The sequence below is a fragment of the Jaculus jaculus genome, chromosome 8 (genome assembly GCF_020740685.1).
Source record: "Jaculus jaculus isolate mJacJac1 chromosome 8, mJacJac1.mat.Y.cur, whole genome shotgun sequence".
Taxonomy (NCBI): domain Eukaryota; kingdom Metazoa; phylum Chordata; class Mammalia; order Rodentia; family Dipodidae; genus Jaculus; species Jaculus jaculus.
Window position 1 is genome coordinate 56,978,839 of NC_059109.1, and position 27,888 is coordinate 57,006,726.

At 47.2% G+C, this 27,888-nt stretch overlaps 1 protein-coding gene, 1 non-coding gene and 1 pseudogene across 6 annotated transcripts in view; 2 read left to right on the forward strand and 1 right to left on the reverse strand.

The window, feature by feature from the left end:
- Capn3 (calpain 3) overlaps window positions 1–27,888 on the reverse strand; it is a 69,591-nt gene that overhangs the window by 10,390 nt on the left and 31,313 nt on the right. For 3 of the 5 annotated variants that reach the window (XM_045156427.1, XM_045156428.1, XM_045156429.1), the window contains exons 2-14: window positions 26,299–26,368; window positions 23,646–23,764; window positions 20,467–20,600; window positions 19,272–19,440; window positions 18,021–18,164; window positions 14,599–14,682; window positions 13,611–13,696; window positions 10,975–11,052; window positions 9,689–9,849; window positions 4,176–4,345; window positions 3,851–3,862; window positions 3,017–3,225; window positions 1,499–1,535 (exon numbers count right to left, since the gene is read on the reverse strand). In XM_045156427.1, the coding sequence (XP_045012362.1) occupies window positions 1,499–1,535; window positions 3,017–3,225; window positions 3,851–3,862; window positions 4,176–4,345; window positions 9,689–9,849; window positions 10,975–11,052; window positions 13,611–13,696; window positions 14,599–14,682; window positions 18,021–18,164; window positions 19,272–19,440; window positions 20,467–20,600; window positions 23,646–23,764; window positions 26,299–26,368 (1,473 nt within the window). The remainder of the gene's footprint in view (window positions 1–1,498; window positions 1,536–3,016; window positions 3,226–3,850; window positions 3,863–4,175; window positions 4,346–9,688; window positions 9,850–10,974; window positions 11,053–13,610; window positions 13,697–14,598; window positions 14,683–18,020; window positions 18,165–19,271; window positions 19,441–20,466; window positions 20,601–23,645; window positions 23,765–26,298; window positions 26,369–27,888) is intronic. The other 2 variants (XM_045156430.1, XM_045156431.1) reach the window with 1 other exon arrangement.
- Window positions 17,651–17,754, forward strand: LOC123463109. Its single transcript, XR_006638721.1, has one exon. It is a non-coding gene; the product is annotated as a U6 spliceosomal RNA (small nuclear RNA).
- Window positions 22,622–22,737, forward strand: LOC123463023 (annotated as a pseudogene).

Below are 27,888 nucleotides of genomic sequence, written 5' to 3' on the forward strand. Positions count from 1 at the left end.
TAAGTCATGGTGATCTCCTACTCTGCCTCCCGAGTGCTGGGATTAAAGGTGTGTGCCACATGATGATTTAAAAATAATTTTTATTTATTTGCAAATAGAGACAGAGAGAGAGAAAGAGAGAGAGAGAGAGAGAATGGTTGCGCCAGGGCCTTCAGCTGCTGCAAACAGACTCCAGATGCATGCACCACTTTGTGCATCTGGCTTTACATGGGTACTGGGGAATCAAACTTGGGTCATTAGGCTTTGTATGTAAGCACCTTAACCACTGAGCAATCTCTTCAGCCCATGAGTTGCAACTCTTGATAAATACTGATTACCAGCATCCAAAGGGTAAGAAAGAACCAAATGCCTGTAATACTAAAACCAAACATCTGCAATAACTCAGAAGGTACTTGGCAATGTGGCACTGACATGGGGCCAGGATTATCACCACAGCTGGCATTACTTGAAAGAGTTCAGTGGGGCATTTGTCCTACTAGCTCAGGTCACACTTAACATAGCCCTAAGCTCCAAGGCAGACATGAAATTCCTCAACCCACAGACCCCGAGACACACCCTAACCCTGTGCTCTTGCTGGTGGGCTTCTCAGCCCCGGGCACTGGTCTCAGCGTGGCAGTGGGGAAACTGAAATCTGGAATGAGAAGCTGTTCTTGGGAATCCCTGCCACTTCCTGGCTCTGTGACCACAAGGAAACGAGCCCTCCTGAGCCACTACCGTCTTGTGTGACAACTTCATTCACTTCTCAGAACACTTGGCAAAGATCAAGTGAGACAACACATGTGAAAAGTACTTGAAACACCCTTGTGAGTTGACATGCTGTGCCAGGCATTTCGCACACATGATCCTATTCACTTAAATCCACAAAGCAGGGCTGGAGAGATGGCTTAGCGGTTAAGGCACTTGGTTACAAAGCCAAATGTCCCAGGTTCAATTCCCAGTACCCACGTAATCCAGATGCGCAAGGTGGCACATGTGTCTGGAGTTCATTTTTAGTGGCTGGAGGCCCTGGCACACCCATTCTCTATCTGCCTCCTCTCCCTCTTTCTCTATCCCTCTCTCTCAGATAAGCAAATAAAATAAAATAAACAACACAAAGCTTTGCCCTACTTTGTAGATTAGGAAACTGAGTCAGAGGGATTTATGTAACTTGTCTGGATCACCTAGGTGCGACGTGAGGGGTTCTGACACATAAAAAATCCAGTGTTACCCAAACATAATTGTCATTGCTTGCTGTGGTTTGTTGCGTTCCTCTGGTTCTTCAGACTGTCCCCTCTTCTGCACTCCCCAGTTCCTAGCTGACTAAATGGCTCTAAGACAGAAGAACCATTTCATCTGGCCATGCCAAGAGAAGGTTGCAGTAAATGGTAGATATAATTACCCTGCACTGCTTGACCCAGCTCCCTGTGCCAGCACCCACTGTCCTTCCACCACCATATGGGTCCTCCTGGCCCGGGGAAGGTGACCCTCTGGACTTCTTCACACTGGACGAACCACTCACCACTGGCCGATCCACAGAGATTGTATTTTCAGCTTCTCTGTGAAAAACACAAACATGTCTCAGTGTCACCAATAGCAAGCAGGAAGCACACGGAGAATTTGTTTAGGTCACATAGCTTCTTCATGACCAAACTGGGACTAACTTTAAGAAAATTTGGAACTAAACATCCACCCAGGACCAGCCCCACGCAGGCACCACCCCAATCACCCCAGGCCAGACACATTCCCGCCCAGTGCCTCTTACGCCTCGCCCCTGCTTTGGTTATGGACTTCTCCTGTATGTTTTGTCCTACCCAGCATCTCACCCTAGTGTTAAACGCCACAAAGGCAGGGATTCCCTTCTGTTTCATTCACTAGGCTAGCCCCGCCTCACCCCAGTGCACATGTACTTGGAGTTTGTTTGCAGTGGCTGGAGGCCCTGGTGTGCTCATTCTCTTTGTCTGCCTCTTTCTCTCTCTCTTAAATAAATAAATAAAACGTTTTTTAAAAAGTAAAAAGAGCCAGGTGAGCATGGTGGTGCATGCAGTTAACCTCCGCTCTTGGGAGGCAGAGGTAGTTGGATCGCCATGAATTCAAGGCCACCCTGAAACTACAGAGTGAATTCCAGGTCAGCCTGAGCTAGAGCGAGATCCTAGCTGGGGGAAAAAGAGACTTGGAGAGATAGCTCATGGTAGATTGCTTGCCTAGAAAGCATGATCCCCTAGGTTTAATCCTCAGTACCACAAAATAAATAAAAAATAATGAGGGCTGGAGGGATGGCCCAGTGATTAGGACATTCGCCTGCTGTAAGCCAAAGGACTCAGGTTCAGTGATTGCCTAGCACCCACGTAAAACCAGATGCACAAGGTGGCACATGGATCTGGGGTTTGTTTGCATTGGCTAAAGGCCCTGGCATGTCCATTCTGTCTCCTCTCTCTCTCAAATAAATAAATAATTTTTAAATAAAAACAGCCAGGGGCTGGACAGATGGCTTAGCGGTTAAGCGCTTGCCTGTTAAGCCTAAGGAGCCCAGTTCGAGGCTCAATTCCCCAGGACCCTCGTTAGCCAGATGCACAAGGGGGCACATGTGTCTGGAGTTCGTTTGCAGTGGCTGGAAGCCCTGGCACGCCCATTCTCTCTCTCTCTGCCTCTTTCTCTCTCTCTGTCTGTTGCTCTCAAATAAATAAATAAAATAAACAAAAAAATAATTTAAAAAATAGCCAGGTGTGGTGGTGCATGCCTGTACCTCAGAGGCAGGAGGACCTCCATGAGTTCGAGGCCAGCCTGAGACAACATAATGAATTCCAGGTCAGCCTGTGTTAGAGTGAGACCCTACCTCGAAAGACCAAAATAACTAAATAAAAATAAAAAATAATGAGGATGATGGGCAATTGCTCAGAAGTGAGGAAGCAGTACAGGTGGTGGGTACATCCTAGGACCCATGAAGGAGGTGGGTCCAGCAGCCTCCAGCCTCCAGTCTGTAAACAGGCCATGTGGATGAACTTTCAGGGACCGGCGGGGAAGTCAGGCTGATACTCACTCAGAAAGATTCCTCTTTTCAGAGAAGACCCGGAGGATGAATTCCCCCTCCTGGTGGGGCTCGTAGGTAGAGGGCACAATGACATATTCACTGGGAGGCAGGCGGAAGCGCTGAGACACCTCTCGCATGTTGATGTAGGTTTTGCTCCTGGCCTTAGAGGCGTTGTACAGGAAAAAGTCCTTTTGTAGGTGCTGTTTGTTCCCATGCATCTGAAGGACAAAAGCCCATGAGACCAGAGCCCGTTGGTGGCTGCCAGGTCCTACCCACGGTCCCCTCCAGTGGTCCCTTCTCAAATCTGTGGTCACTCATTCCATAGTGCCTAGATATTCTTGCAATTCCCAAGCCCTGTAGTTCCTTTCCTCACTTCCTCTTTCTTTTTATTGTAGCTCAGAAGTGCAGGTCAAGTCTGTCATTCTCACAGACAAGGTCACTTACCAGAACTGCTGCTTGTCAGCTCCGAATCCCTTCAGGCTAAGCAGTACCCCAAAGAAGGGATGGGACCTTGACTGGGTTCTGAGGGAAGTGACTCCTTTTTCTCGGGGGCAGCCTCCCTCAGTACGTGTGTCTGACCGTGTGTGTAACTGAAGGAGTGTGCAAATATGAGTCTATGACAGTGGGAAGGCAGAGTGTCCAGATGATAACAGGGAGGAAGAGCACGTCATAGGGGCGCAAGACCCTGGGGCACTTCTCTGCAGCTGGATAAGGCAGGCAAGACCTTCTCCTATCACAGCTTTATCCACCAACCCTACCAGGAAGTTTCTTGGGGCGCCACAGACAGATGTGGGACCCACAAGGAATGCTGCACACAACTGATGGCCGCTGCCACTGCTATACCTCTTTGGGAACCTGGAAGAAAAAACAAAAACAAAAAAACAGAAAGATGATGTCTGTGACATGAATGAGAGGCAGAGTTGGCAGAAGGGAATGCCAGCAATTGTGGAGCGGATGAACTTGGGCTCTTCCCAGGCCCCACCCCACGGGATCCACTAACTGGCCCCACTTTTTTTTTTTTTCTGATTACAAACAAAGTGGGCTGATAGCCAGAGCTCTGGGGATCCCTGAGGATCAGGGAAGCCAGAGGACCCTGGTGGACGCTCCCCAGGTCCGCCTGGCTGGGAAGGTGTGCTTCCTGGGCTAGAGCTGGTCAAAGGTCGGGCACCTCGTAGATTGCGAAGCCAATGGTGAAGAGGTTGGCCCCCAGCTTCCGGTCCTTGCGCCGGTTCTTCTGCATCAGGGCCACCAGGAAGCTACATATCACCTCAGAGTCATCCGGGTCATCATCTTCCTCTAGGAGCTTCAGACGGTACTGTGGGTTGGTCCAGAAAGTGTCTGTGCCCCCCAGAAAGGAAATTCACGTTCAGATCTGCCTCTTGGAGAAAGGGCAGGAAGGAAAATGAGACAGAGGGAACCTGTTCACTTCTATTCGTCATGTGATGGTTAGCTTAAGGTTCCAGTTTGCCTGGGCTAAAGTAAGGCGTCCTTTCTGGGTGTCTCTTTGTGGGTGTTTTAAGAAGAGAATGGCCTGTGAGTCTGAGAACTGAGGAGAAAAATACACCCTCGATTCTCATAGGTAACATCCAATCAGCTGGGTCCCAGATGGAACAAAAAAGGTAAGAAAAGACTTCCTTCCTCTCTCCTGGAGCTAGCTGTGACACTCTCCTCCTGCCCTTGGACATTACAACTTCAGGATGTGTGACTTTTGGACTCCAGGATTTACACCAGTGACCCAGGTTCTCAGGCCTTTGGCCTTAGACTGAAAATTATACCAGCAGCTTTCCTTTTTGTGAGGCCTGTGGACTTTGAGTCATAGTGACCGGCACCCTAGAGTTCACAGCACTAAAGAAAAGTTAAATGAATTTTTACTTCTGACTAGAGCAGAATTCTTCTTCTTTTCTTTGGTATTTTTGAGGCAGGGTCTCAGTCTAGCCCAAGTTGACCTGGAACTCACTCTGTAGCCCCAGGTTAGCCTTGAACTCATAGTAACCCTCCTACCTCAGCCTCCCAAGTGCTGGGATTCAAGGTGTACTCACTATGCCTGGCTAGAACAGAATTTCTAAGAATTTCTGAAATAGCCCTAAAAATACTCCAGCCATTTTGTTTTGCTTTTAGTTTTTTTTTTTTTTTTTTTTTTTTTTTTTTTTTTTTTTTTTTTTAGGTAGGGTCTCATTCCAGCCCAGGCTGACCTGGAATTCACTATGTAGTCCCAGGCTGACCTTGAACTCACAGCAATCCTCCTATGTCAGCCTCCTGAGTGCTGGGATTAAAGGTGTGTGCTACCACACCCTGCTACTTTTGTCATTTTGGACTTTGTATTCATAGGAAACAACATTCTCAGTATTGACAGTTATAAACTCAAAGTAGTGATCAATTCTGAGACAGTGTATGTAAGAGTAAACAAGCACATCCATTTCATTAGTGTGCAAGTTTGCTTGTGTATTTAATACATGGTAAGATTATATGTATGCCAAATATTGTTATTAAATAATTCCTCTTCCTTCTCCCTCCCCCCCCACCGGAGGTAGGGTCTGACTCGAGCCCAGGCTGATCTGGAATTCACTATGCTCTGGGTGGTCTGGAGCTCAGAGCGATCCTCTGCCTCCTAAATGCTGGATTAAAGGCGTGAGCTATCATGCCCAGCCTTCTTCTTTTGAGACAATCCTGCTTCTACCTCATCAGTGCTAGATCACAGGTATACAACCCCTGACCAGTTCTTGTGGTGCTAGGGAGTGAATCCAGGTGTGTTTGTTTGTTTTTTGGTTATTAAAAATATTTATAATTATTTATTAGAGGGAGAGGGAGAGAATGGGCATGCCAGGGCCTCCAGCCACTGCAAACAGATACCAGAGGCATGCGCCACCTTGTGAATCTGGCTTACGTGGGTCCTGGGGAATTGAACCTGGGTCCTTTGTCTTTGTAGGCAAGTGCCTTAACCGCTAAGCCATTCCTCCAGCCCTGATTATTTCTTTTCAAGGTAGGGTCTCACTCTAGCCCAGACTGACCTGGAATTCATTATGTAGTCTCAGGGTGTCCTCGAACTCAGAGTGACCTTCCTACATCTGCCTCCTAAAGTGCTCAGATTAAAGGCAAGTGCCACCTTGCCTGGTGGTTATTATTGTTGTAATTATTTAGCTTTTTATTATGAAAATAAAACAAATGCCCCAGGAGAAGGTCTATGATTACCAGAAACATCAAAGAATACTTTCTACCATTTTTTTTACTCTGTGGTGTTGAGGCCAGCATTGCCAAAAACAAAGCCGGGTGTGGTGGTGCACGCCTTTAACCCCAGCACTCAGGAGGCAGAGGTAGGAGGATCGCCGTGAGTTCAAGGCTGCCCTGAGACTACATAGTGAATTCCAGGTCAGCCTGGGCTAGAGTGAGACCCTACCTTGAAAAACAAAACAAAACAACAACAAAAACAAGCTAAAACTCCTTACATTGGATTCATTTTCAGTAACTGACATTTATAAGAATATACTAGAAATGGCACTAAAAAGTTTAAGAAGAGTTATGGGAAACTTGCATGCACATTATACCAAAAGTAACATTTTAAATATGAAAAAGAAAAACCTCTGGAAGTGTTATGTCCGTATTAGGGACCAGTGATAAATGGGATGTGACGTCTTTGACGTGAACCTTGTATTTCCCAAATGACTGTGGAAGGTGGTATGGCGGCAAATGAACAAAACCAAGAAAAACCACAGAAGAAAATGCCAGTGTGTAACCAAGCTGGTGCTGTGTGGCCCAAGGGGAGCCTCTGGAGCCTTTGGAGCCACCCTTGACCTCTGGTACACTGCAGGGCACCCATCCTGTGCCCCTGAACATGACCACTGGCCTCTGCTTCTTCCCCTCAAGAAGCCTGAGAGTGGCCCTCCATCTCTACATGGGACAATATGGGTCCTGCAGCTTTCCTGACCCAGGAAAAGGCAATAGTAGTCATCCTACAGCCTGACATTTTTGGACCTCCGAAACTCTGAAGATGAACAGTTTTGAAGTCTGAACAGAAAACCTTAAAAAAAGTTATGAGCACCAAGGAATAGAGTGCTCAGTAGGGACCAGATCCCTCTATCCTACACAGCCAGTGGATGGCTGATATTATTATTTTTTTAAATATTTTGTTTATTTACTTAATTTTTTTTTTTCGAGGTAGGGCCTCACTTTGGTCCAGGCTGACCTGGAATTAACTCTGAGACAGGGTGGCCTCGAACTCACAGTGATCCTTCTACCTCTGTCTCCCGAGTGCTGGGATTAAAGGCGTGCGCCACCACGCCCGGTTTTATTTACTTAATTATGAGAGAGAAAGGGGAAGATACAGAGAGAGTATGAGAGAGAAGCTGGGCATGGTGGCACATGTTTTTAATCCCAGCACTTGGGAGGCTGAGGAGGAGGATTGCTGTGAGTTCCAGGCTAGCCTGAAACTATATAGTGAATTCCAGGCCAGCCTGGAGTAGGGCAAAACCCTATCTCAAACAAACAAAAAAAAGCCAGGTAGGTGGTGCATGCCTTTAATCCCAGTACTCAGGAGGCAGAGGTAGGAAGATCACCATGAGTTTCAGGTCACCCTCAGACTATACAGTGAATTCATGGTCAGACTGGGTGGCAGCAAGACCCTACCTCAAAAGAGAGAGAGAGAGAATGGGTGCTCCAGGGCCTCCAGCCACTGCAAATGAACTCCAGATGCAGGCATCACTTTGTGCATATGACTTTACATGGGTACTGGGAAATCAAACCCAAGTTTTTAGACTTTGCAGGCAAGTGCCTTAATTGCTGAGCCATCTCTCTCCAGCCCTGTTTTTTTTTTTTTCAAGCAGAAAGACAGAGAGGGAGACAGAAATGGGCACGCTAGGGCCTCTGATCACTGCAAATGAACTCCAGATTCATGGGCCACTTTATGCATCTGGCTTTACCTAGGAATTGAGCCTGGGTCATAAGGTTCTACAGGCAAGTGCCTTAATGCTGAGCCATCTTTCCAGTCGCCTAGTTTTTCTTTTTTCTTATTGTCTTGTTTTGTTTTTCAAGATAGGGTCTCACTCTAGCCCAGGGTGGCCTCAAACTCACTATGACCCTCCTACCTCAACCTCCCAAGTGCTGGGATTAAAGGTGTGCGCCACCATGCCCGGCCTAGTTTTACTTTTTTTTTAAAAAAATAATATTTTATTTATTTATTTACTGAGAAAGAGAGAGAATGGGCACACTTAACCTCTAAGCCATCTCTTCAGCCCTAGGGTTCTTTATTATTATTATTGTTGTTGTTTTGTTTTTGCTTGTGTTTTTTGAGGTAGGGTCTCACTCTAGTCCAGGCTGACCTGGAATTCCCTATGTAGTCTCAGGATAGCCTTGAACTCACTGCGATCCGCCTACCTCCGCCTTCCAAGCGCTGAGATAAAGATGTGCACCACCACGCCTGGCTTTAGTTTTACTTTTTTTTAACCTGCCCCTTAATAGTCACTGGTCCCTGGGATCTGGCCTTAGGCCTCTTCTCCTTGGACCTACATATCCTGTTTCCCTGGAATTTGACCTAATTCTACTTCTATACATGTGTATATATTAGTATGTGCCACCACACTTGGCTCAAAAAATATTTTTTAAATATTTTTATTTATTTGAGAGAGAGAGAGAGAAAATGAGCATGCCAAACCTCTAGCCACTGCAAATAAAGTCCAGATGCATAGGTCACCTTGTCCATCTGGCTTATGTGGGCCCTGGGAAATTGAACCTAGGTCCTTAGGCTTCATTAGCAAGCACCTTAACTGCTAAGCCATGTCTCCAGCAATGCCCCCCCCCCAATATTTTATTTGCAAGCAGAGAAAGAGAGAGAGAGAGAGAATAAGAATGAGATAGGAAATGGGCATGCCAGGGCCCCTAGCCACTATAAACAAACTCCAGATGCATGCATTACTTTGTGCTCTGAATTGTGAATTGAACCCGGGTTGCCGGACTTTGGCTTTTCAAGCAAGAGTCTTCAATGCCTGGGCCTTCTATCTATACTCCATAGCCAACCACACCAAAAAGCACACCAGTTTTGTTTTTTTTTCCCTATGTCTTGGGTTTTTTTTTTTTTTTTTTTTTTCGAGGTAAGGTCTCACTCTGGTCCAGGCTGACCTGGAATTAACTCTGTCGTCTCAGGGTGGCCTCGAACTCACAGCGATCCTCCTACCTCTGCCTCCCGAGTGCTGGGATTAAAGGCGTGCGCCACCACGCCCGGCTATGTCTTGGGTTTTGATGTTGACTCCATATACTCGGAGTCTTGATGTCGATCCTCATTCTTCCCTCCCTCCAGCACTCAGTACACTCTCCCCTGAGTCTGCCTTCTCTCCACCGCTACTGACTTGGCCAGGCTTTGAGCATCTGTGATATGGACTCCTGCAGTAGCCGCCAGCTTGGTCCTCAGGTATATCCTCAACATGATTGACATGGTGTTGTTCTGGTAATTTCCTGATTAAATGTCGCTGCCAGCTCCTTACTGGACTTCTCAGAATGGTGAGCTCCCCCTCAGCACAGAGTTTCCTTCCTTAACCGCTGAGCCATCCTCCCAGCCCTTGTTTCCCTCCTCAAATGTGGAGGACTTAAGGAGACAGCGGGTGTCTGGAGCTTAGAGCAGACTCGGTCAAGGCCGGCTAGCATTTTTCAGCCTGGAACTGCTCGGACCCTTCCCCCGTCAAGAGTATCTCCCACCTGGGAAGTTGCGGCAGCCTCCAGCTGAGCAGCCCCTCACCCAGCGGCCCTCGTTCACAGACACCGTCCAGGTCTGCAGCTTGTCAGACTCCAGGGCGTCTGCTGTGAGGTTGCAGATCTCCAGCTTTGTGAAATGGTAGATGAAATCGTCATATGACATCCTGAGAGGTTGAAAGAAGGGAGAAGTGGGGAGAGGCTGGGGAGGGCAAGAATCCAGGGCTAACACAGCACAGTTAAGAGGTTCCAGGTCCCCAAAGAGCCTGACCTTCCTTTTTTTAAAATTTATTTATGTTTTTGGTTTTTCGAGGTAGGGTCTCACTCTAGCTCATGCAGGTGGACCTGGAATTCACCAGGTAGTACGTAGTCTCAGGGTGGCCTTGAACTCATGCGATCTTCCTGCCTCTGCCTCCTGAATGCTGGGATTAAAGGCATGCGCCATCATGCCCAGCTATGACCTTCCTTTTTTAGGGTAATTACTGTCTAACTGTTTGTTTTTGTTTCAGACAAGGTTTCAGGGCTGTATTGGTGGCTCAGTTGCTGAGCTGACAACACAGCTTGTCAGACAAGGTTTCACCATGTAGCCCAGGCTGGCTTTGAATTCACTCGTCTAGGCTAACCTTGAACTCCAGAGCCTCTCGCTTCAGCCTCCCATGTGCTGGAATTACAGGGGTATGTTACAGCACTTGGCTTAACACTCATTTTTTTTTTTAAACTTGTCCACCCAAAACTATCATCAAGAGTTTCAGTAGTGTGTCTTTGATGAGAGAGCCAGACAGAAAGTCAGTTCTCCAAAAATTCACTCTATGTGTCTGCGCTGCTAGACACAGCGCTAGGCAGAGGAAGAGATCTCATCTTGCAAAGAACACTTGGAAGGGTGACATCATCACAAATCAGTGAATCTGGATCCTGAGGGCAACTTGGAGTCCTGAGGAAGGTTCCAGTAAGTGAGACTCAGAAGGCTAACAGAGAAGGTCCCATGGGGATGGAGGGGGGTTCAGGACACCAGGATATGCCAAGCTTCTTAGGCTCAGAGGGAGCTGTTAGGGCCAGGGTGCAAGTGTGGCTGGAACTGCAGCTGCATTGCACTGGCCTCGTCCTGAGCTCAGTCCTCGCCATGGCCTGACTGCTTCCTCTCAGAACTTCATCCTTGCTAGGCTTTGGGCTGGAGGGAGAGCGCAAGACCCAGATCTCCCAAAGATGGAACCTGGGTGGCCTCTGGCTGGAGACTGAAGTATACAGTTTTCCCTCCCCGCCCCCTCCTTTGCCGGTCTGGGTCCTTTACTCACCAGAACTCCCCATCCTCAGTGACCTGGTGTTGCAGACGGGCTTTCTCGTCTTTGTCCACAAAGCTCCAGTCCTTCCAACTAGTGGGAAGAGGGAAGAATCATGGCAGAGGAGAAAAAGAAAGGCCTGGTGGGAGTTGGGACAGGAGGTATCAGAGAAATCAATCTAGAGTAGCCCACTGCCAGTGTAAGCCATCAGAATGTGGTTCTTATCCACAGCCGTACCACCCTGAAGGCTCCAGGTCTCGGAAGCTAGGCAGGGTCAGGCCTGGTTAGTGCTTGGATGAGAGAATGTGGATCTGACCTGTTGCCCTCAGTGGAGATCCTGTATTGCTCCTGCCAGCCTTAAGACTGAGAGCAAACTCCTCAGACAGGTTTACAGGAAGGGCCTGACCCTCCTCTGGCTAAATCATCCCTCCTCCCACGCTGCAGCCGAACAGACAACTGGGATTCTCCTTTACTAGATCTAGCTGTGTCTCTGGACAAGTTGTTTGACATGTGGCTTCAACTTCCTCAACCGCAAAAGAGAAAATGACTACATCATCTTTTCATGGGGCTATGATAAGTACATTAAATAATGCATGCACAGGCTGAAGAGACAGCTTAGTGGTTAAGGTGTTTGCCTGCACAGCCAAAGGACCCAGGTTCGAGTCCCCAGGACCCATGTAAGTTACATGCACAAGGTGGTGCATGTGTCTAGAATTCGTTTGCAGTGGCTGGAGGCCTTGGTGTACTCATTTCTCTCTCTGCCTCTTGCTCTCTCTCTGTCTGCCTCTTTCTCTCTCTTTTAAATAAATAAATACTTACATAAACCAATTGTGGTGGCACATGCCTTTAATCCCAGCACTTGGGAGGTGGAGGTAGGAGAATCTCTGTGAGTTTGAGGCCAGTCTGGGACTAGAGTGAGTTTTAGGTCAGCCTGGCCTACAGCAAGACCCTACCTTGAAAAAACTAACTAAATAACTAAAGCTTGCAAAGCTGTTAGCTTAGTACCCAGCTAAGTTACTAAGAAAAGGTCAAGTGTGTAAATATCTCTTCTTTCCTGCCAGGAAATAACCCAGTGTTTCTGTCTGTGCTCCTAGTTAGTGGATGTCCACTTGCTAAGTGAATGAATGCAAAACTGACAAAAGCAGGCGCTACCATGCCCTGGGCATGTGTAGGTACATAAGCACACCTCCACCTAGACCCCCAGGCTAGGACTTCCCTGCTACTGAGTCCTGCTGTCCCCTTCTGGGAAGAAAAGAGGAGCACAGGGCTGGGGAGCTAGCTTAGTGGTTAAGACACTTGCCTGCAACGCCAAAGGATGCAGGTTTGATTCCCTAGAACCCACATAAATCCAGTTGTACAAAGTGATGTATGCATCTGGAGTTTACCTGCAGTGGCTAGAGATCCTGGCACATCCATTCTCATTCTCTCTCTCTTTCAAATAAATAAATATATTAAACAAACAAACAAACAAGCAGAGGGGCATAAAGGACCGCTTGTCATTTAGTAGCGGTAACCAGCCCCAGTGACGGAGTAGATTCCAGAGGTGCTGTAAACATTCTGGAGCCGTTGTCTCAACTTCTTCATGTTTCTTCTTACTGTCGCCTCTCAATCTTTTCTTTCAGTGGTAGGTGGTACAACTTTCAGAAGGCCCATGGACTTTGTATGTGGATTGGGGGGGGGGAAACCTTAGCACCATCTAAGCACTTTCCTCAAGTGTCATCTTTACCTCTTAACAGCCACTAGGTAAGTGCTGATATTGTTCCTTTTTTTTTTTTTTTGGTTTTTCAAGGTAGGGTCTCACTCTAGCTCAGGCTGACCTGGAATTAACTATGGAGTCTCGGGGTGGCCTCGAACTCACGGCGATCCTCCTACCTCTGCCTCCCGAGTGCTGGGATTAAAGGTGTGCGCCACCACGCCCGGCTTTGTTCCATTTTTTTAAACAATATATATATTTTATTTATTTATTTATTTGAGGGAGAAAAAGAGGCAGAGGGAGAGAGAGAGAGAGAGAGAGAGAGAGAATGGGTGCGCCAGGGCCTCAACCACTGCAAACGAACTCCAGAAGCATGCGCCCCCTGTGTATCTAGCTTACATGGGTCTTGGAGAATCGAACTGGGATCCTTTGGCTTTGCAGGCAAACACCATAACAGCTAAGCCATCTCTCCAGTCCTTGTTCCCATCTTCTTTGTTTGTTTATTTGTTTGTTTTGCAAGGTAGGGTCTCACTCTAGCTCAGGCTGACCTGGAATTCACTATGCAGTCTCAGGGTGGCCTCGAACTCATGACAATCCTCCTACCTCTGCCTCCCGAGTGCTGGGATTAAAGGCGTGCGCCACCACATCCGGCCCTTGTTCCCACCTTATAGAGAAGGCCTAGAAGCAAGTTTCTTGTCTAGTTCAGATCCCTGCATGAAGATTTTCTCGGGCCTGGGCCTAGCCTAAGCTTTCTAGAATCCTCACTATCAAACTTAAAAACCATCAGCAGTCTCTCTGGGCCCCTGACTCTTCTGGCCCCACTGCTAGCCTTCAGCGCCTGCAAAACAGATCATCATCGGTTTGAGGGTGATGTTGCACCGGCATCGATAACATTCTCAGTATCCAATCCAGGCTTGCCCTAGGCTCTGTCACCCCATCTGTGAATCCCTTCACCTACCCATCGCTCCATGAGCCGTTCCACTCCACCTGGCCCCAGGGATTCCGCAGCCGCACGAGCTTCACTTTCTCGCCTTTGAACAGAGCCTGGCATGAAGAGAAAGAGCTCTTCTGCTCTGGGAGCAGTCTGGAGAGGGGGCGATTTGACTTGTCCTGAGGACTGGGATGGATGTGGGGGGAGAGTATGTTGTGGAGGCCGCCTGCCTGACCCTGGCCTGGAGGACCAGTTGGAAGCATTCTGGAATGTTGGGGTGAGGTGGGGGGGGGTCGGACACAACCTTTGGCCTGACTCAGGCAGTTAGGGCTGGCTGCTGCCTTGCTAGCTTAGAAATGGTTTTTCAAGAGACTATTCTGGAAACTGAATGCTTTCGTGGAAGAAGAAGAGAGGAGACATATACAACAGGCCCTGGAAGTGCTATAGGGTTTTCTGGGTGAATTCCTCTAGAAGGCTCCTGTGGCTGGGGAACGACTAGACTTGCCTCATCTAGAGGGACACTTAGTGAACGGCTTCCCCAGCCTCCGGTCAGCTACAGCGGGAGGGTGCAGACAGCCCCCCTCTGCCCGTCTCTTTGTTCAGTGAACAACTGGTCAACCATGTGAGGGGCATCACAAGGTTCCTGCCTCTAAAATGACCCAGGAAATCCAAGAAATCCCCAAAGAAGCAAAGCATTGTAACTGAACCTGAGAGAACAGGAGACACTAGACACATGAATCCCGTTCTGTGGAGTTAAGGCACCATTTCTAATTGTTCTTGGGGACATCAGGAAAGTCCCCATCTTGAGCATTAAAAGCAGTATCTGTCCACCTTTATTAGGGCCCAAACACCCTCCACCCCCAGACACACTGCTTTTGAGGCCTTTGAGCAGAATCTCCTAACTGTCAAGCTCTAAGGGTGGTGCAGGGGCCGTAGAGAAAGAATTAAGTCCTGACTCAGCTCAGGAGGTCAGCTCAGCTAGTACCCATGCCCAGGCAAGCCCCCGCAGGCTCACCTCCTCCAGCCCAGTGACAGAGTAGGCATGACCTTTGACCAGCCCACAGGCCATTCTTGTCTCGTACTGAACCGGAACAATGGTCTGCGGAGCATAAACAGAGAACTGTCAGGAGTTGGGGAGCAGAAGTTCTGCTGCTTGGAGACAAAGGTTCCTACTGGTTCATTCCTGTGAGACTGAGGACCATTCAGTTCCCTGAAAGTGTGTCTCATGACCTGAACAGACCCTCAATGACCCTTCAAGAGAAGAGGGCTGTAGAGATGGCTTAGCAGTTAGGCACTTGCCTGCGAAGCCTAAGGACCCATGTTTGACTCTCCAGATCCCATGTAAGCCAGACGCACAAAGAAGAGACAAGTGCAAGGTCACACGTGTCCACTAGGTGGCACAAGCATTTGGAGTTCAATTGTGATCGAGGCCCTGGCATGTCCGTTCTCTATCTCTTCTCTTCCTCTCTCTCTTTCTCTTTCTCTTAAAAAATTGTTTTTCAAATTTTTATTAACAACTTCCATGATAATAAGAAATATCCCATGGTAATACCCTCCCTCCCCCCACTTTCCCCTTAGAAACTCCATTCTCTATCATATCCCCTCCCCATCTCAGTCAGTCTCTCTTTTTATTTCTTTATTTATTTTGGTTTTTCGAGGTAGGGTCTCACTCTAGCCCAGGCTGACCTGGAATTCACTATGGAGTTTCAGGGTGGCCTTAAACTCATGGCAATCCTCCTACCTCTGCCTCCCGAGTGTTGGGATTAAAGGCGTGCACCACCACGCCCGGCTTCTCTTTTATTGTGATGTCATGATATTTTCCTCCTTTTATGATGGTCTTGTGTAGGTAGTGTCAGGCACTGTGAGGGCATGGATATCAGGCCATTTTGTGTCTGGGGGAGCATGTTGTAAGGGGTCCTACCCTTCCTTTGGCTCTTACATTCTTTCAAAAAGAAAAAAAAAAATTTAAAGAGTACCAAGAAGACACATCCCTAGAGCCCCAGCAATCACTGTCATTGTCACTAGACAGCAAGGTGGAGGCTGTAGTAGGAGGTGAGAGAATCGCCTGTGATCCTCCTCTGGACCCCGTCAAAGGAGGAGAGGGGATTGTGGGACCCTTCCCTTGGGCCCACCCAGGGATGACTATTCCTGGAAAAAGGGGTTGACGGGCCTATACTTTAGACCCATATCTCAGAACTTTTCTCTTGATATCACACTCACCTAGAGATTGATATTTAAGACAACCAAACCACAGCACCCAGGGAGACTGCTGAGACATGACTATGCTGTTCCAGGGCAGAAATGTCCAAGCTCCAGCCACAAGGGATCTTTGGCAGAAGGGTAGATCACTAAGGACCAGAGAGTACTGGTTTGGCTCTCTAGCATTAGCTGATCTAGTATCAACATCTTTAGGGGAGCACCCCAGAGCCAAGTGGGGCTGTGGAGCCTTCTCAGGGTGACATGTGTGGGTAGACCTAGGGCTTTTGGCATCTTAGTCTCTCCCAGATTTCAGTCCTCATCTGACCCAGGCCATGCTGACTAGGAACAGACAGGACATGAGACTTACTATACCTGGAAGCTACCTGAAGTGACTTTTGGCACTACATAAGCATATTACTTGACCCAGTAATTTTACTGCAGGGAATCACACTATGGGAAGCATGATGCTTGTATACAGAGATGTCTGTACTAAGATGTTTATTATAGCATTTATTTATTTTATTTTTATGAGAGAGAGAATTGGCTCACCAGGGCCTCAGTTACTGCAATCAAACCCCAGACGCATGCTCCGCCTTATGCACATGTGCATCCTTGCACTTATGTCACTTTGTGTGTCTGGCTTACATGGGATTTGAAGAGTCAAACATGGGTCTTCAGGCCTCGCAGGCAAGTGCCTTAACGGCTAAGCTATCTCTCCAGCCCTTAAACTCTTTTTCCTTTTTATTAAAGAGATAGACAGCATTATATCATTTTAAAATGATATCCACAGAAGAGAAAAAACACTACCTTTCTAATAACAAGATATTGGTAAATAAATTATAACATATCTGAATGCTAGAATATTGTACAAATTCTAAAATGCTAGAAGCTGGGTATGGTGGCACACGCCTTTAATCCCAGAGCTTGGGAGGAAGGGGTAGGAGGATTGCCATGAGTTTGTGACCACCCTGAGACTATATAGTGAACTCCAGATCAGCCTGGGCTAGAGTGAGACTCTACCTTGAAAAAACAAACAAACAAAAGAATTTAAAACTGGAGCTAATGAGATAACTTAGTACTTAAGACACTTGCTTGCAAAGCCAAAGGACCCAGGTTCAATTCCCCAGTACCCACGTAAGCCAGATGCACAAGGTGGTGCATGTGTCTAGAACACATTTGCAGCAGCTGGAGGCCCTGGCATGCCCATTCTCTTTCTCTCTCTGCTCTCTCTCTCTTTTTCTTAAATAAATAAGATAGAAAAGACTATAAAACTCACAGTAAAAATCCAGGCATGGTGGTGCATACCTTTAATCCCAGCACTCAGAGGTAGGAGGATTGCTGAGAGTTTGAAGCCCCCCTGATACTACATAGTGAATTCCAAGTCAGCCTGGGCTAGAGTGAGACCTTACTTTGAAAAACCAAAAACAACAACAACAAAAAAAAAACCCCTGAAACAAAAATAACAAAAACTGACTAAAGAAGCAGGCTGCAAAGGGGCACATTTAATGAGAATATTTTAAGAACAAAAGTATAGGCCTGGGGAGGTGTCTAAAAGCACTTGCTTACAAAGTCTGCCAGTTGGGGTTTGATTCCCCAACACACATGCATCTGGCATTTGTTTATAGCAGCAGGAAACCCTGACACATATGCTCACATTCTCCCCCATACACATGCATGTGAAAATAAATAAGTAAAAATTAACAACAGCTGGGCGTGCTGGTGCACACCTTTAATCCCAGCACTAGGGGGCTGAGGTAGGAGGATTTTTGTTAAGTCAAGGCCAGCCTGAGACTATATAGTGAGTTCCCAGTCAGTCTGGGCTAGAGTGACACCCTATCTCAAACCCCCAAGATCCCTAAAGCATATAGGTGCTCGCTTCAGCAGCACATTTACTAAAATAGGAACAAAACAAAGATTAGCATGGCCCCTGCACAAGGATGACATGCAAATTTGTGAAGTGTCATATATATATATATATATATATATATATATGGACCATATACCCAATGTTGGGTAGTTCTCTTTAGATGGGAAATACAGTTTTTCTGTATGGCTTAGCTTTCTTTGGTGAGCATGAATCCCTTCTGACAGGACAGACACCCTGCGGGGGAGAGGCTGAGCATTACTTATAGAATAAAGGGCTGACTACCCTGACTGCTGAGGGGGATCTGACATCCAGGAGATGGGATCATGCAGGGTGGGGAACTAATTGGTCTCAACAGTTGGAGTAATACACACCCGTGATGGTCTGTCATCTGAGCCTCTGGGGTCGAGGTCTGAGTCCCTCAGTAGTGAGTTATCCATATTCCTCACCATCCGTGCAATTAACTCCCCCATGTTCAGACCAGAAGGAGAGGTCCCATAGGTCATGTTCGTGCCGTCCTGAGGCGCAGCAGGAAGGGTAGCGGACAGCCCCAGAAAGGGAAAGAGCAAGCAAAGGAGGGGGAAGAGAGAAGGAGATGGAAAAGGGAAGCAACAGACAAAGGAAGAGACGTGATATCAACAGAACACAAATGCAGAAAAGGTGGAGAACAGTGATACAGAAAGGAACATTCACTCATGGTATTTTATATATGCTAACTGACCTTCAGAGCCTTCCTATCCACTGGGAGTACTGGGAGAGAAAGAGGTAGAAATTAGCCCCTGATCTCCAAATGGAAATCACCAAGATTGCTATTCACCGAGCAGCCCTCAGCCAGGCGCATCTTCTGAGATTTAGGCCTGTCTGTGTTTGGCCACCTCCTCGGTCAGTTCCTATCTCAGTTCACAGCTCTTTGTTGCACTGAGAGGCACACTTGGCTGATCATCTTCTAAATTTGGTCATAAAGCCATGGACCAGCCAGGTGATGGCCAAAGGTCAGTGAGTGGGAGGCTTTCTAAGGGTAATAGCGAGCTTAGACCCATAATAGCCAAGCACAAGGCCAGCATGTGAGGCACACTGGGACTGGGCAGTCTGGACAAGAGGCCCATCAGTGAGACCTCTGGACTTGTTTCCACCCGAATTCCAGGAGTTACAATGTGTTTGCTGAGTCTCTTTATTGAAAACCCTCACAAATATGTCTCCCTTGAAAAACTTGTCAATTTTTATAAAAAAAAATTTTTTGCCAATTTTTAAAGTAAAAAATTATCCTGCCAGGCATGGTGACACACACCTTTAATCCTGGCACTTGGTAGACAGAGGTAGGAGTTTTGAGTTTGAGGCCAGCCTGAGACTACATAGTGAATTCCAGGTCAGCCTGGTCTAGAGTGAAACACTACCTAAAAAAAAAAAAAAAAAAATTCCTTTTTTTTTCTTAAATAGGGTTTCACTGTGTATACCAGGCCAGCCTAGACCTTAGAATCCTTATGTCTCAATCTCAAGATTGCTGGGATGTTACAGGTAGTTCCTGTTTCTGAAACAAAACATTTACTTTGTCCCAGGAGGAAGCTCTGTGCTACCATTAGCTACGTGAACGGCTCCTCTGCCGGGTGCCCGCAGCCCAGACTTACATCGATGGAGCAGCCCATGAGCGAGCCTCTCTCAATAGCTTTTCTCATGATCTTGTACATATCTCTGGGAGCGTCCTTGATCTCAAAAAACTCTGTCACCCCTCCTGTGAAGTCCTCCATGGCCTCTGTAGTGTTCCCACCTTTCAGGGCTTCATAGGAACCGTGGAGCCTTGGAGAGAGCACAAACACTGATCTGAGCTTCCAGGAAGCATGACAAGGTGCCGTTGCCCCAGACTTCACTCTCAGCTCTGAAGATGTCTACTCATTAAATCCCCTACCAACCCTGTGACCCAAAGAAATGGGTGCTGTAATCCCCTTTCTTCACAACAGAGCCAAGCTCCAGAGGCTGTGGCCACCCCAGGCCACAGAAAGCTGCTACCATTAGTATTGGAACCTGGCTCTTTCTCCTTCCTGATAGCGCCATATACTGAGCCTTGAAGTAGGGAAGCATCAGAGGCCACTAACAAACAGCTGGGCTGCAGCATCTAAGCTGAGAGACAGCATAGTTTAACGACTATGCAATGAGTGAGGGCATGTCAGCCAGGCAAAATCCTGGGACTTGAACTCCAGTGATACAATTATCTTTTTTTTTTTTTTTTTGAGGTAGGGTCTCACTCTAGCCCAGGCTGACCTGGAATTCACTAAGGAGTCTCAGGGTGGCCTTGAACTCAAGGTGATCCTCCTACCTCTGCCTCCCAAGTGCTGGGATTAAAGGCGTGCACCACCACGCCTGGCTCTTTTTGTTTTTGTTTTTGTTTTTCAAGGTAGGGTCTCACTCTGGTCCAGGCTGACCTGGAATTAACTCTGTCATCTCAGGGTGGCCTTGAACTCATGGCAATCCTCCTACCTCTGCCTCCCGAGTGCTGGGATTAAAAACGTGCAACACCACGCCCGGCTGTGATACAGTTCTCTTGTCCAAGACTGGCAACACCATTGGGAAGGCAGAATTAGAGAGCCAGCTTTGAGAAGCTGAAGATTTTATTTTATTTTATTTTTTGCGCATATCTTCATTTTCTTCTCTTAAACTTTGTGTTTTGGTTAAAGTTATTGCTGCCTCAACCTGATCTCAAGCTGACTCAGTTGGATCCCACAGTACAAACACACAGTGCAGCTGGCTGGGAGGGAGGCCGCAGCTGGATTGTCCAACCCACGTCCCGATCTGTAGCCCTGCCTCCCATCTGCGATGTTTCCTTACTTAGCATAAGCCTTTTCCAGCAGAGCACTCCAAAACTCATTGCGGTGGTTGGACTTGGTGAAAACCAGTTGATTGTTGTATGTCGGCAGACAGTCATCAATAACCACGTCCACCCAGTCGCCGTAGCGCCAAAACTGCAAGAAGCATGGGGCACAGTCACGTCTTTAGCCTACAGCTAGGACATATGTCCCTGCTCCCGCAGTCCCACGGGGCTCCGGTCCTAAAGCAGTGCAGTTTCCCAGGCATTGCATCTTGATGTTTGTTCATCCTGTTGTGGGGCTTGCTGTGTATGAATCTGTCCCTCACTGGCCTGCTAAGGGACAGGAAATGAATTACATACCACTTAGTATCGACAAGGAGTCCAGCCCAGCCCTGGGCACAGTAGATCCTCTGTGAAAATCTTGAGCTTCGAAAATGTTACTCCTGGGCTGGAGAGATGGCTTATTGGTTAAGGCACTCGCCTGCAAAGCCTAATGACCCAGGTTCAATTCCCTAGGACCCATGACAGCCAGATGTGCATGGTGGTGCTTGCATCGGGAGTTCATCTGCAATGGCTCAAAGTCCTGGCGTGCCCATTCTCTCTCTGTCTCTCTATGTGCCTCTTTCTCTCTTTCAAATAAATAAAGAAAAAGAAAAAAAGAAACGTTTACTCCCCTGCCCTGGAGGTCTGGCCCATGCCCGGGTTGTGGGTACTTGTAGGTAGGGGTCAGGAGATTCTGATATGCACCATGGCTGAGAGCTAAGTGAAGCCGACTTGTGCTTTCTTCTTCTTTTTTAAAATTTTATTTATTTATTTATTTATTCAAAAGTGGCAGAGAGATAAAGAGGCAGATAGAGACAGAGAGAATGGGCGCGCCAGGGCCTCCAGCCACTGCAAACAAACTCCAGACACGTGAGCCCCCTTGTGCATCTGGGTAACATGGGTCCTGGGGAATCGAACCTCTAACCGGGGTCCTTAGGCTTCACAGGCAAGCGCTTAACTGCTAAGCCATCTCTCCAGCCCTTCTTTTTTTTTAAGGTTTAGAGAGACTATATTAAATTAAGAGTAGAAAAGTGCTCTTGCTCGCTATCTCTCTCAAATAAATAAATTACAAGATATGTATTATAAACCATTTTTTATTTTTTAATATTAGAGGGGGGGACAGATTGAGAGGGAGAGAATGGGAACCCCAGGGACTCTAGCCACTGCAAATGAACTCCAGATACATGTACCATCTTGTGCATCTGGCTAACGTGGGTCCTGGGGAATCAAGCCTCAAACCCGGGTCCTTAGGCTTGACAGGCAAGCACTTAACCACTAAGCCATCTCTCCAGCCCTAAAAAACATTTTTTGAAAAAGGGCTGGAGACACAAGGGTAAAGGAGATAGACACTGAGGACACCCAACACCTACCAAACCAGAGATCCAAAGGCTCCTAAGAGCCCATCACTGAAGTAGACTTAAAACATACCCAACTTGGCTCAGGGAATTTTGTGGAAGAGGGGACATGTTAGAGCTACAACTTGGGACATTGTGCACAGAGACATTGCCTCTTCTCCATAACTGACTGCTGTCCCCACCGTGACAACCCACAGTTCCCATAGGGGTGACCTGCATCCCCAACAAGGAGGGTCCCTTTGGAAAAGGGGCAGGGATGAGGGAAAGGACAGTACCCACATGTGCTGTTTACATATTGAGTATGTCTATAACTAATAAATTAAAAAAAAAAAAAGGGGGCTGGAGAGATGACTTAGCGGTTAAGGCACTTTCCTGAAAAGCCAAAGGACCCAGGTTCGATTCCCTATGACCCATGTAAACCAGATGAACAAGGTAGCACATGCATCTGGAGTTCGTTTGCAGCAGCTGAAGGCCCTGGTGCTTCCATTCTCTCTCTCTCTTTCTCTCAAATAAATAAATAATAAAATATATTTTTAAAAATGAGTAGAAAAGTAAGGGCTGGAGAGATGGCTTGGTGGTAAAGGCACTTGCCTGCAAAGCTTAATGACCCGGCTTTGATTCCCTAGCACCCACATAAAGCCAGATTCACAAAGTGGCATATGCATCTGGAGTTTATTTGGAACAGCTGGAGGCCCTGGCATGCCTATTCTCTCTGTTTCTCTTCTCTCTCTCTCTCTGCTTGCAAATAAATAAATAATTTTTTAAAAAGATTAGGAAAAGCTTTGCGCAGTGGCAGTATCGTAGCCAATGAGGTTTATCCGAGGCGCGATTATTGCTAATTGAAAAAAAAAAAAAAAAAGATTAGGAAAGTGTAGAAAGGCTCCTTCCACGTGCAGGTCAGGAGGAGACAGAGAACCCTTGTGGCAGTAGGAGTCAGCCGGGCCTCCAGCTGTTCCAAATAAACTCCAGATGCATATGCCGCTTTGTGCATCTGGCTTTTATGTGGGTACTAGGGAATCGAGCCTGGTACATCTTGCTTTATATGGGTACTGGGGAACTGAACCTAGATCCTTTGGTTTGTCAGCAAGTGCCTTAACCACTAAGCCATCTTTCTAGCCTCCCCCCCCACAAGATAATATTTTTTTTTCATTTTATTTATTTATTTATTTATTTGAGAGCAACAGACACAGAGAGAAAGATAGATAGAGGGAGAGAGAGAGAATGGGCGCACCAGGGCCTCCAGCCACTGCAAACGAACTCCAGACGCGTGCGCCCCCTTGTGCATCTGGCTAACGTGGGACCTGGGGAACTGAGCCTCGAACCGGGGTCCTTAGGCTTCACAGGCAAGTGCTTAACCGCTAAGCCATCTCTCCAGCCCCAAGATAATATTTTTAAGTAAGAAGGAAAAGGAGTTGCAATTCATGGACCAGGAGAGTTCCAGTACAATCCAAAGGGCCCTCTGGCATCAGTGCTGATTTCTCAGGGTCTTACTGAGGAAGGTAATTTCAGCAGTCAGCCAGCTGGAGGGCAAAAATAGACCCGAGGGCTGGCAAACAGGATGTCTCTTTGCCTTTCTGGAGCATAACAGTAGCGATGTGGGGCTGGAGAAAGCAGGATAAACAACTGCTTCCCCACAAGCTTTCAGCAAGAAGGGGGATCTAGGGATCACTGTCCACTGTCACAGCTGGAGTGTGTGTGTGGGCGGGGAGGAACCTCTCCTGGACCCACTGGGAGTCAAGACCAGGAGACCACTGGTGGATGGACTGCAGCTGAGTGGCTTAACTGCATTCTCCTCATCTTACCTGAAAGTGAAAGATCCCCGCGTAGTTCTCGGTGAAGCTTTGATCATGAGGTATGACTCGGAAAAGCAGCCGCTCATTCAGGGTCAGGCAGGCAATGGCTGCGAGAAACCAGCAGTCCCCTGCAGGCAAACACAGGTGTCAGGTGAGGGAGGCTCCCGTGGGACTCCCATCATTGAAGAATGGGAAGTCTTACTGTCCTACTTCCAGTCCGACCTCAGAGGTGTTGGCCCAGGCAAAGAGGCTCTGATCGAATTTCTCAACAACATGAACAGGGCAATTCACTCCCTCAGGACTGGGCTCTTGCCTGTAGAGATTCACAGACTGTTTCTTTCTTAGGCCTCAATGGAGACAGAAGTAGGGGTGATCGTAGTTGCCCTTTCTCATGTGTGTATTTCTCATTGTGCCTTAGGGAGCACTGTCCGAGAGTGAACCATCAGCTGAGATTTGTAGCAGAAGGAAGGCCAATTAGGCACCTGTTCCAAAAGCTGCACAGGGGCCGCTAAGATATTGATGGCGATGGAATGAAATTTTCTTATTCCCTGGACCTCCTTTGCACCAGAATTCTGTATGTAGTGGAGGTAACTTGCATGTGTTTGTGTACACATGTGCATGTGTGCACCCAGGGTACCATGCCTGGTACCTTGATAGTTCCAGAACTGCCTCCCGAGGAGCATGGGTTACAGCTACACAGCTAGTAGACAGGACGCTGAAAACTGCCTCCTCCAGCCTATCACTGGATGCAACACATTGGTTTGAAAGGCCCAGAGTAGCTGGGCCTGGTGGGGCCGAGGTAGAAGAACCACTGCGAATTCCAGGCCAACCTGGACCTACAGAGTGAGCTTCAGGGCAGCCTGGGCTAGAGTGAGACCCAACCTCAAAAAAAAAAAAAAAAAAAAAAAGAGGGAGGATATTGCTGAAGACTCCACATGCTTGGGCTGCAGGCCACTGAGCAAACAATCTGCAGCTGAGTTGAAAACCTCCTTCCTGTAGACCAGCTGACAGAACGCTGGAAAAAGCTATACTGTGTGGAGCCCTATGCGAGAGAGAAGTCATCAATGGTGGTAAACAGCAGTGGACATTGCAAGCCTTAAGACTGACCAGCCAGGCCAAATTTGCCAACTGGTATAATAATGGCATGTCTGTTATGGAGGAAACCAACTGCTCTCTAATTGGATTGGAGGCCTGCTCCACAGGAGGGAATGCATGCCTGATACTGAAAACCTAGTAAAAAGCCTATGGTGAGGGAGCTTATGAGCCCAAGGGGAATAACACCTGCTCTCGTCTGGCTAAATAGATATATTATGCCCACCAAACTGCCCCATAAGCACTTTTTATAATGTTTATGCCCATATATTAATGCTACTCTCAGTTTTGGTTAGAAAAGCTTCTTGTCTCAGATGGTGGTGACCACTGGGATGACACAAAAGTCACCAGAGTGCTGAGACTTCAAAGTACCAGTGGAGTGTTCAGCGTGGAGACATCTCTTTCACACCTTTCAAGGCTCTGGGTTCATTGTGAAAGGGGTGGCAGAAAGAATATTAAGAGTCAAAGGAAGGGCAGGACTGCTTTCAGTGCAATCTTGTAGACATGAAATGGCCTTGATATTCATGACCTCACAGTGCCTGACACTACCTACACAAGATCTTCATAATAGGAGGAAAAGATGATGACATCAAAATAAGAGAGAGGGTTAAACAGCAGTTAAGATGCTTGGCTACAATGCCTAATAACCCAGGTTCGATTCCCCAGTACCTATGTAAAGCCAGATGCACAAAGTGGAGAATGCATCTGGAGTTTGTTTGCAGTGGCCAGAGACCCTGGTATGCCCATGCCCTCTTTCTCTCTCTGATTGCAAATGAATAAATAAAATAAAAAGAGAGAGAAAGTCAGGCATGGTGGCCCATGCCTTTAATTCCAGCATTTGGGAGGCAGAGGTAGGAGGATCATTATGAGTTTGAGGCTACCTTGAGCACCCTGAGACTACATAGTGAATTCCAAGTCAGCCTTGAAAAAAAAAAATAAAAAAAAAGACAGAGAAAGAGACTAATTGAGGGTGGGGGATGAGAGTGGATTTGGGAGGGTAAAAGTAGGGGTGGAGATGGAATTATCATGGTTTATTGTCTATAATTATGGAAACTGTCAAAACATGGGAGTGGAAACTAAGCAATCACCAGCATATAAGACAATGAGCATAAAGTGATTGCTATAAAAACCTTCCAAGATGGATTAAAAGCAAATGGAAAGCCCAGACGTGGTGGCGCACGCCTTTAATCCCAGCACTTGGGAGGCAGAGGTGGGAAGATCGCTATGAGTTTGAGGCCACCCTGAGACTACATAGTGAATTCCAGGTCAGCCTGGGTTAGAGTGAGACCCTACCTCAAAAACCACACACACACACAAATATTTTTGTTCCTTTACCTCCTGCAAAGGTATCATACCTTTTTAGAGGTACGGTTTCACTTTAGCCCAGGCTGACCTAGAATTCACTATGTAGTCTCAGGCTGGCCTTGAACTCAAGATGATTCTTCTGCCTCTGCCTCTGCCTCTGCCTGCCAAGTGCTGGGATTAAAGGCATGCGCCACCATGCCTGGCAGGATCATACCTTTTAATCGTCTGAGTTATGTGGCAGGATATGGTGCAGAGAGTTTCCTACCTAGATCTCCTTGACAGATGTCAGTCCTATTGGCTCCACCAATGATAAATCGAGGATTCTCACAAATTTCCTATGAAACAAAAAAGAAACAAAAGTCACACTGATAATTGTAGCTATTATCTGTTGTTCTATGATGGAGTATTGGTATCAGGGGCTTTTACACACACTACTCATTTACACCTTGAAGAACAGTCCTGGGCAGCTGAGCATGTTGGCTCACAGCTTTCGCCCCAGCATTTGGGAAGCTGAGGTAGACTACTGTGAGTTTGAGGCCAGCCTGACTAGAGTGAGATCTTATGGGGTGGGGTGAAGGGTAGACAGGCGGTTGTGGTGGCACACACCTTTAATCCCAGCACTGGGGTAGGCAGAGGTAAGAGGATCAGTGAGTTCCAGGCCACCCTGAGATTACTTAGTGAATTCCAGGTCAGCCTGGGCTAGAGTGAGACCCTACCTTGAAAAACAAAACAAAACACACCCAAACAGACAACAAAAACAGTCCTGTGACTTTTTTTTTTTTTGAGGTAGGGTCTCTCTAGCTCAGGCAGATCTGGAATTTACTATGTCGTCTCAGGCTGGCCTTGAACTCACAGCAATCCTCCTACTGAGTGCTGTGATTGAAGGCATGCACCACCATGCCAGGCTTCATTCTTACTTTTCAAGTAAGAAATCTGGGGCCCAGAAGGTGGGTGTGGTGATGCATGCCTGCCATCCCATCACAGGAAGGCCTGAGGCACAGGGATCACTAGTTTGTGGCCAGCCTGGGGTACATGAGATCCTGTCAAAACAAAAATAACCCTCCAGACATAAAATGGCCTCCATATCCATGACCTCATAGTGCCTGACACTACCTACACAAGACCATCATAAGAGGAGGGAAAGATCACGACATCAAAACAAAAGAGAGACTTATTTAGATGGGGAGGGGATATGATGACATCAAAACAAAAGAGAGACTTATTTAGATGGGGAAGGGATATGATGGAGAATGGAATTTCAAAGGGGAAAAAGGGTGGAGGGAGGGTATTACCATGGGATATATTTTATAATCATGGAAAATGTTTTTAAAAATTGAGAAAAAATAAAATAAGATTAAAAAAATAAAATAAAACAACAGAATCCCTGAGAGTCAGTGAGGTTAAGAAACTTGTCACCAGGCTGTCCCTTTTTGCTGCTCCTTGAGAATTAGGCCAGTGACATTCACGTTATAACTTTGACAAAGTGACAGCAGAACTCATTTTTTTAAAAAATGCTATGGGCTGGAGAGATGGCTTAGCGGTTAAGCTGCTTGCCTGTGAAGCCTAAGGACCCCGGTTCGAGGCTCGGTTCCCCAGGTCCCAAGTTAGCCAGATGCACAAGGGGGCGCACGCGTCTGGAGTTCGTTTGCAGAGGCTGGAAGCCCTGGCGCGCCCATTCTCTCTCTCTCCCTCTATCTGTCTTTCTCTTTGTGTCTGTCGCTCTAAATTAAAAAAAAAAAAAAAATGCTAGAGAAAGGAGTGTTAGAGGGGAGACAAAGGGCTTCCTCCCTAAGCTGTAGCAACGTAGGTATTTAGAGTTGGCATCCATCCTAGGGTTTGCAGGCCTTGAAAGCCG